Genomic DNA, 8,988 nt, shown 5'->3' on the forward strand with positions numbered 1-8,988 from the left:
GCGGCGCTGCGCCGCTCGCGGCTGCCCCGGGACATCGGCGGTGCTCAGCCCCGGGGGAGAAAACAGCCCCCGGCGGCGCCGGCACCGCGCGGGCTGCGCCCCTCGGCCGTGCGCAGCGTCCCGCATGCTTTTAAATATATGACTATGTGTTTGCCACATTGCTGTCAAAGTGGTGGTGGCCGCCGCGGGCACGGCGCGCTTTGCCCTTCCTCGCTTTGCGCCCCGCGCCGAGGCGCAGTCCGGCTCAGCGCYGCGCTTCGGCTTGAGGCTCGTTCCCCTCTCTCGCTCCTTCTCTCGCCTTTATTTTCTCCCTCACCACGTTAATCACTGAGGCTGCCAGCACCGCGGAGAAACTTCCCTCGTTTCAGGAGTGATGGTACGCGCTGAGATTTCCAGTGGCTCAGCGGTCCTCCCACCGCATCCAGCCTGGAATCGGGGATCCCTTGACTTGCTTGTGAGGAACCGATCCGCGTCCGCGCTGGATAAGGCGCTTTTCTCTCCAGCATCTCTCCAGAGGCGCCAGTGGCCGCAGCCGGCCGGGAAACGTGTCCGCAAAGCGTTTTCACCCTCGCAGCTGTCACTCGTTGCGTTCTCGAAACAGTTTTAATGCCGTTAGCGCGTGCGATTCTGAACAAACCGCTTTCGAGGGGTTTCCTGCGCCGGGCGCCAGAGCGGGGCTTTGTGCGGAGTCAAAGGGTGGATTGAGTTTACGGCGCGGTTTAAATGGAGCAGAGGAGCCGCTGGAGCGGGGCGGCGCGGCGCGATTCGTTCCCTATCGCGTCGCGATAGCGCTCCGCTTCGCCCGGGCTGGTTTGCTTGTGGGCAGCTTTCGTGGTCACCCACACGTAAGTAGTTAAACAAAGTGTTTTAGAATAGATGATTTATTTTCGTTTTTTTTTCCCCTTTGCTTTAAAGAAAATGGGAAAGAAGGGGTTAAGTGGTTAACTAGTAGGTCTCTCTAAATTCAGACGCCCGTTTTTAAAATTCCTTTTTTTTTTTTTTTTCCTGCAGTCTATTTTTTTTTTTAAGAGGAAAGATCTATACCGAAGGAGATATCATGCAATCATTTGGCATCCTGTTCTAAATAAGCTATCTCCATTCTGTTTACTGCAACCCAGAGCTAATTCATTACAAATGGGACAATAATAACGTATCATCTGGAGACATAATTAATTGTGAAGACTTCAGGAGATGCCCTCATCTGTGAGCACTGTTTAGCATCTCTGGTCAGCCATAAACTCACTTTTATGGTGCTTAGGTTTTAATAACAACTGAGATAACAGAGAAGTTCTGTAGCTGATGAAAAGACTTATTTATCGCGTGTATCAGCAGCGTGATCATGGCACTGCAGATGCAGGGGATGAGGGTGCTCAGCGATGAGGGGCGAGGAAAATGCCACARAACAGGGGTGCGATGATAGGATCGGTTCCTCCGGAGCCTTTTTCTGGGAGCAGCCCGAGCTCCCCGCGCTCCTCACCGGGCGGCTGCCCTCTGCTGACTGAAGCTGCCGAATTTGCAGCGCTGGCGGCACCGCAGCCGGGTCAGGAGCAGCGGGGAGGCAGGTTGCGGGGACGGGTAACCCCTGTCTCAGCCCTGCTGGTGCTCCTGGGGGTGCAGAGAAGCTGCTGGACACGCAGTCCCTTCCTGGGGTCACTGCGCTGACGGGCACGGGGCAATCTGGCTGTTTGTGCCAACAGCATCCGACAAGATGCTCTCATTTTTGGAATAATTTTGGTGCCAGCTGGAAGGAAGAGGATTGTGCATTTAAATATGTGCTCTAARTATTCCACAATATACAGCCTATCCATGGTTTAATCTCTTCTCAGCTCTGAACCATGAGACCAGCCCTCGCTGTCACAAATTAGGGCAGTTATCAGTGGGCTTATGCTAGTGTATACTTTCTTTGTGGAGATGGAGTGGTAACATTTATCCCTCTTATCTTCTCTTTCTATACTTTCCTAATCACTGTTTATGCAGCAAGTGTTTTTTGTTCTGYCCTTATACCAACCGGTGTCTAATTTGATTGCCTGTAAAACCCATCTGGCATCCAGTATTGATCTGTGCCGTAGTTTTCTCAGTATTCCCTTGTTCAGGAAGGAGCCAGAAGAGCTGATAGTTTTCCTTGAGTGAATAAGCACGATTTTTTTTTCCAGTTTTATGGCATCCAAGATTATGCACTTCTGACGTTTAGAAAGGTCTGTATTTTCCAGTATGACTTGCCCATTTGGTGTTAAATAACACATTCAATAGCATTTAGCCCTTCTAGAAAAAAAAATATGGCCTTTGTGATAGGTTATAGCCTATGTAATAATGAAAAAAATATCATCTGATATCAAAATATTCACTGGAAAAGTTGATACGTGCCTCTGTGGACATAAGTAGCATCAACTCTGTTCACCTACATCTGCTTTTTTGGACTCAAAATGTCTTGTTTTCATGTGTGAGTCAGTTGATATCTTGAACACTGAGCTGTGTGTGCTTTAGTTACAGCATCCTTTCCCAAGGATGATGCTACCAGCTATGAAAGAATCCAGGGCTAATATTTGCCTTGGACATCTCTGGGCTTTAGCAGGCTACAGCTCCTGAAGTCTTTTTCAGTGCAGCTTAGGGATGAAACATTCCTGCAAAACGGATTTTTCTTTTCATTCTTAGATAGCTGTGGTCGGCTCCTGCGTGATTTGCTTTGGTTTCCTTGTCTGAAGTATTTCAGGAATGATCCTGCAGTTGGGATCAATGTAACCTCAGCAGGGTTTAAATATGCGTAAGCTCAACATAATTGTGAAGTTTTGTTTGAATAATCTTTGTATGAGGGAGATCCTGCCTGCCTTCTTGCCCAGAGCACAATGCCTCCCGCAGCGATTCAGCTGTATGGCTAATTTTCAAATAAACTAAAGTTACACATTTTCTTGACACAACACGAGTGCACGCTGTTCTCTGCAGACTGAGGCACTCTGCCTGCGGTTCATAAACACATTTGCAGTCCCATTTGCCTCCTCATGCTCGGGGGGGGGGTTGGTTTGCATTTCTAATTAATTGAGTTTATGAAGGAATAAATCAGTATATTAACTGAAAATTCCCTCAAGAAGTGTAAACTTGCTTCATTAGCTGCTCCTGTGTAATTGTATCACTCTTTCCCCCCACCCTAAGCCTAGGGGAGAGCAAACGCTACATCAAACAGAAAACTTTCCCTGGTGTGAGCTGCAAGGGGAAGCAAGTTTCCCATGCAGTAATGTTCTAGAAACCTTTTCATGTTTAGGTTACCTTCTTTTTTCCACCTATCTGTTCCTGTCATCAGCCTGGTGTCTTTGGCTAAGACAGCAAACAGGGTAAAGTGATGTAAGGGTCTTTTTTGAAGATCTTCCTCAATGGAGTCAGAGAGTTAGTGCGATCTTCCAGAGAATGCTGTAATCAAGCTAAAATTAATTTCGACATTAGACATTAGTCCTGTGCAGGAGTTACGGCTTCTTGATGCAGGAATTTACACACATAGTATTTTCTGTATAAGTTGTAAMGCAAATTTGTTCTAACTTCCCATTATGTTCCCATTATATTCCCAGTTTAACACACTGAGGGTTAAACATCCTGTCTTTCAAGTCTCAATTTGCGACACTTGTTTCAAGATGCAGATTAAGGCATTAGTTTAATAATGAGGAGTTTGAGGAATTTACAATATCTGGGTCCATTTAAATTACTTAACACTTATTATGGGACTTGTAGGACCAGTTTTTGTGATGCAGTGTGCCATATAACCTGTGATCTCTTGAATATACAACTTAAGTTCATAAAGGCTTCTAAAAATAAGAAAGCAACCCCTTGATGAAACCTACTAACAGATTGATAACATACACATCTCCAAGGGCCATTTTTTTTTTAATGTGATTATGGTGCATTCTACAGATTTTTCTCCTTCCATGGCAACAAACTTTGTGGTCTCTGATTTTAGGAGGAAGAAACTTAAAAGCAACACTAAAAATTATGCTTGGTTAGCAAACTATCACCTAGCAGCCTAATCTTGGATGTATTTGAATGAATAACTGAACTTTCTTTTGCTTTCCACAGGCTGGCATTCAGAATGGCAGGCTTGTCGACGTTAATCCTCCTTCTGTGTGCTGCTAAAGATGTGATGCCCTCCAGTTCCCACTGGAAGCCAACTTGGCCATCTTACCGAGTCCCAGTTATCCTGCCACAGTCTACCCTTAATTTGGACAAGCCACGGTTTGATGCAGAGACCAAATTGGAAGTGGTATCTCCTTGTGGCCCAGCGTGCCACAAAAGTTCCCCATTGCCCACCTATGAAGAAGTGAAGGACTATCTGTCCTATGAAACCTTGTATGCTAATGGTAGCCTCACTGAAACCGAAGTGGGCATTTATATTCTGAGCAACGGTGGTGAGGAGTCTCGAGGCAAATCTCGAACTAAGAGGCAGATCTATGGGTATGACAGCAGGTTTAGCATTTTCGGGAAGGACTTCTTGTTGAATTACCCATTCTCCACATCAGTGAAGCTGTCTACAGGTTGCACAGGGACACTAGTGGCTGAAAAGCACGTTCTTACTGCTGCTCATTGTATCCACGATGGCAAGAGTTATGTCAAAGGAGCTCAGAAACTGCGGGTGGGGTTCCTGAGGCCCAAGCTGAAAGATGGCAGCAAAGGGGCCAATGTTAGCAGCTCCGCAATGCCTGAGAAAATGAAATTCCAGTGGATCAGAGTGAAACGAACACATGTTCCCAAAGGATGGATCAAAGGAAATGCCAATGACATTGGCATGGATTATGACTATGCCCTGCTGGAGCTCAAGAAGCCTCATAAAAGAAAGTTTATGAAGATAGGAGTGAGCCCACCAGCACGGCACTTGCCTGGAGGGAGGATTCACTTCTCTGGCTACGACAACGACCGGCCAGGAAACCTGGTTTACCGTTTCTGTGACGTCAAGGACGAAACGTATGACCTGCTGTACCAGCAGTGTGATGCGCAGCCAGGTGCGAGTGGCTCTGGCGTGTATGTGAGGATGTGGAAGCGGCAGAATCACAAGTGGGAGCGTAAAATTATTGGAATATTTTCTGGCCATCAGTGGGTGGACATGAATGGCACGCCACAGGATTTCAATGTAGCTGTTCGCATCACCCCCCTCAAATATGCACAGATCTGTTACTGGATCAAAGGCAACTACCTTGACTGCAGGGAGGGATAGAGACAATGAAATTCCTTGAAAGCACTTAATGACTGGTTTTAATTACTCCTCTGAGGAAAGGCTAGACTTCTGCTGCAAACGTGTGAGATGTGATTCTTTGTGCAACACCAGGATGTGGTCTGCAGCTTTGCAAGCCACCTTGTTCTCAGGAAGGTGGTTGTGTGGTGCAGACGTYACAGCTAGAAACTGTTTGGAGAGAGAGGAAGGTTTCTTGGGTGGGGAAGGGACAGGTGGACTGGCTGGCTTTGCAGTTGGGCAACTGAAGATCAATTAGGGGTGGGTCAGTAAACAGGATAAAATCGGGGCCGTCTCCAAAGAATCTTACAAAAGGGACGCTGTTGACTATCTCATGCCTACAATGTTTGTTTTAATAAATCCTAGGATTAGTAGAAATGCTTTGATCTGAACTTTTAAAAGAAAATATTTCTATGCTGTTGGGGGCTGCAGAGKGGCGTTTAATGGTGTTTGCAACCCACACATTACAGCTTTGTGTTCCTGCATGAGAAAGGGAGTGTGAAAAGGGCAAGGCAGGCACTGTGGGAGATTAAATGCCACACAGACAGTGTGAAGGGTAAATAACTACATAAAGATTTATAAACTTCCCTCAGCCTGTGTGATTTGAGACTTTATTAGTAACATAGTTAAGAAAAATGCTTTTTGAGCAAACAGACCTTGAACTTGAAAGGACTTAACTGTGAAGATGATGTTGGTCCTATGAACAGTGCCACTGCAATCTGCTCTGGTAAACACAAATTATACAGTGACTTAAATCCTTTCCAGCAGCTGGGGCACAGCCTTGCACCTAGCAGGATCCCTATTAATACACTGTTAGGGAAATCACGTGTGGAGAGAGGCTCGTCTCCTGTTGTGACCTGTGGTCTTTTAAGGAAGGTCTCTTGGCAGCATTTGAGGCTCTTTGGAGGGGAGACCTGTCTGGTCTTGCTGGCTGTCTAAGCTGCTGGTTGCAAAGCAGGTAAAGAGGAGAGAAGGACAAAGATTCCTCCTATTTTTCTAAAGATCTATGCTGTCCTACCCACAAATACATGGTCAAGTAATGTATTCATTGAGTAATCCTAGATTTATTAATGTCTCTACATGATGTCTCTTTCAAAGTGATTTTTTTACAGAATCTTCACCTCTGTTTTTTCGTATGTGTGGGTTTTTTTGRGGCAGGGTGCCCTCACCCCCATCAGATTTTTGAGTCACCGATGGTTCTTGTCATACACAGAGTTCAGTAATTCTGCAGCTGGAATAGGGCCAGATTATAGGATGTAATCCCAGTTAGCGATGGAATGATGTCCTGCTGTCCCTTATCAACATGAGTGACATTTATTTTGCTGCAGCAGAATTATAGTTTAAAGACAAGATCCTCAGCAAAACAAAAACAAGCAAAAAAAAAAAAAAAAATCAGTCTGGCCAAGTATCTGTAGTTCAGCAAACAGCATTGGGAAGTCAGTGTGATCTGCACAGTGTTTCTTGGATGGAGGGTGCCACTGTATTGCAGTAACRGGGTTGAGTACATACTGCCATAACAGCACTTTTTTGATAGGGGTATAGACTGGCTCCACTTTCTCTTCCCTCCATCTCTCCCTGCCTCCTGAACTCACCACATTGCACTTGGCACTGGTGTTTTGGGGCCAACACAAGCCCCTTGTGTGAAATGACAGAGCTGGGAAGGAATGAGGTTAGGCTGAGTTGCCCTGCACTAGATGAGGGAAACGTTAGTTCAGTTAAGCCTTTCTTTCACTCTACTAATTACTGTGGCATTTGCAAACATATGCCTGATGGTGCTTTATCTTTGAGATGGCTTCGACTCTATTTCTGAAGGCCATTCTTGCTAGAGCTGCCTACGATTATTATTTCTATAGGTGCAGCATACAAAAACATGGCCCCTTATTTCCATCGTATTTCCATGTGGGTTTCCATGTGGATTTTTGGTGCACTCGAATACAAGCAATTACTAATGCTTTGAAATATGAATAATCACCGTATGTATTTGATGGTCTTCTGCCTTTTTATTTAGATTTCCTTTACTCTTATGGCTGTTATCTGGAGCACTTTTGTTTGAATGTATCACAGTGAATAAAGAAAAGTTATGGAATTCTAATGCAGACATCCTTGTATTTGTACTGTACTTGGGCAGTGCTTTCAATTGCATTTCATGATTACTTGTTTGTAAATATTCGAACACTGCACAGTTCTATCAACATTCTCAATGTTCTTTCCCTATTTATTTCCCTTCCTTTCTTGTGTCCTCATTCAATTCATATAGGACATACGTTCTTTATAGGCTGGAAATGTTGTTGCCCAACTGATCACAGCTCCTGATAACCTGCAGAATGTAATGAAGTGCCTCGTTACTCTTGTACAACAGAGGGTGGATATAGAGAGGCTATTTTGCTTGTAAATGGATAATAATCTTCTGTTACTGCATCTTTAAAGGCTAACATAAAATAAATCCTAGTTAATCTGATACAACTACAGAGGACAGTGCTGGAAATGGGAGCGGTGGTATCAAGAAAGCATAGGACATGGTGAGCTCTTCCAGAGCACACAGTTCACTGAGGGTTGCAGAATATCAGTTAGTCTCTTTCTCAGAGGAAAGGTATTTTCCTTGCATCTGTAATTACTTTGCAATTCYGAATTCCCAGGCCTGCCTGCTTAGAGGGCAGCTCTCCTCTTGAAGTTGCCCGCTGAACTCCAGGCAAGTATAATACATGCTTGAAATTCTTTTCCGTGTTGCCACTTAATCTGCYGTTTGTTAGCCGGTTTTGGTGGGATGCCAGCGCAGCACACAGAGGCCTCGAGAAGTGGAGCTCTCAAAGAACGGATGAAGGATGATGGGTGGGTAAAAACTTCTCTGCTTTCCTAGAGCGAAAAGGAAGGGTGGACGGAGCAGCACAGCAAAGAAGAGCCATGTGATGTGTCACAAAAGGAAGGTTTTAAGTAGCGATTAGTTGCTGTGTATATGTGCATGTATATGGATATGCATATGGGCAATGTGATTGCAAAAGCTAATGTGTCCTTCCATTCTGTGCTCCYCTAGGAACAAAAGAACAAGTTATGAACTGAAGTAGATTAAGCCTCTTAAAATAAGGGCTTAGACGCAAAATCTGAAGCCTGTTTTAAGCACCCGCATGCAGAAAGTTTAGATTGTGACTTGGCATTGCCACCCATGAAAACTATAGGTGTGAGGGGAGAATTCCTGATCTTTTCTATCTAAATTGCCCATTTTATCTGGAAGATGATGTTCTGTCTCACATGGTGACTCTTAGGTTGCATGTCGTTTGTGTCTGCTCTCAATGTGGGCTCATTTTGGTAAGTGACTGAATTAGAATAGAAAAAACATGCCCCAAACAACCATCAGCAGTGCTTATTTCTAAGATAAAATTATCCACGAGGCTTAGTGTATCCTCATAACTTGCTGTTGAACTAAATGGCAACTGGTTGGAAGATGAAGGAGGATCATGCTGTTCTTTATCTTGATCTCTAACAATAATCAAGTGATTTTGGCTCAGTGGGACACTGTCAGTATTCTTCTACAAACATTTTGTGGATGGGATTGATTTTGGGGCAATAAATTCTATTTAATAGGTGACTACAGGTCCATAGAGATATACAAGAATTAGATGCTTTTATTGCTTCATGAAGCAAATAGGCATGATATAAAGTATTCCATTTGAATAGAGAACAAATCTGATATGTGTTAAATGACATTTGCTCATTTTCATTCATTTCAGTTTTGGAAATCATTATTCATGCTGATTTGGTGGGAAGACAGTGTGTCCTGCCAAGCC

The 8,988-nt window shown here is 44.5% G+C and overlaps 1 protein-coding gene across 1 annotated transcript; it reads left to right on the top strand.

The window, feature by feature from the left end:
* The first annotated feature begins 4,000 nt into the window (after positions 1-4,000).
* Positions 4,001-6,995, top strand: PRSS23 (serine protease 23). The gene has a single exon (XM_026034930.1). It carries the CDS (start codon positions 4,073-4,075, stop codon positions 5,189-5,191), a length of 1,119 nt encoding a protein of 372 aa, XP_025890715.1. The 5' UTR covers positions 4,001-4,072; the 3' UTR covers positions 5,192-6,995.
* Positions 6,996-8,988: the final 1,993 nt, after the last annotated feature.

This window comes from Nothoprocta perdicaria, unplaced genomic scaffold, assembly GCF_003342845.1.
Source record: "Nothoprocta perdicaria isolate Ctin4 unplaced genomic scaffold, notPer1 scaffold_152, whole genome shotgun sequence".
NCBI lineage: Eukaryota > Metazoa > Chordata > Aves > Tinamiformes > Tinamidae > Nothoprocta > Nothoprocta perdicaria.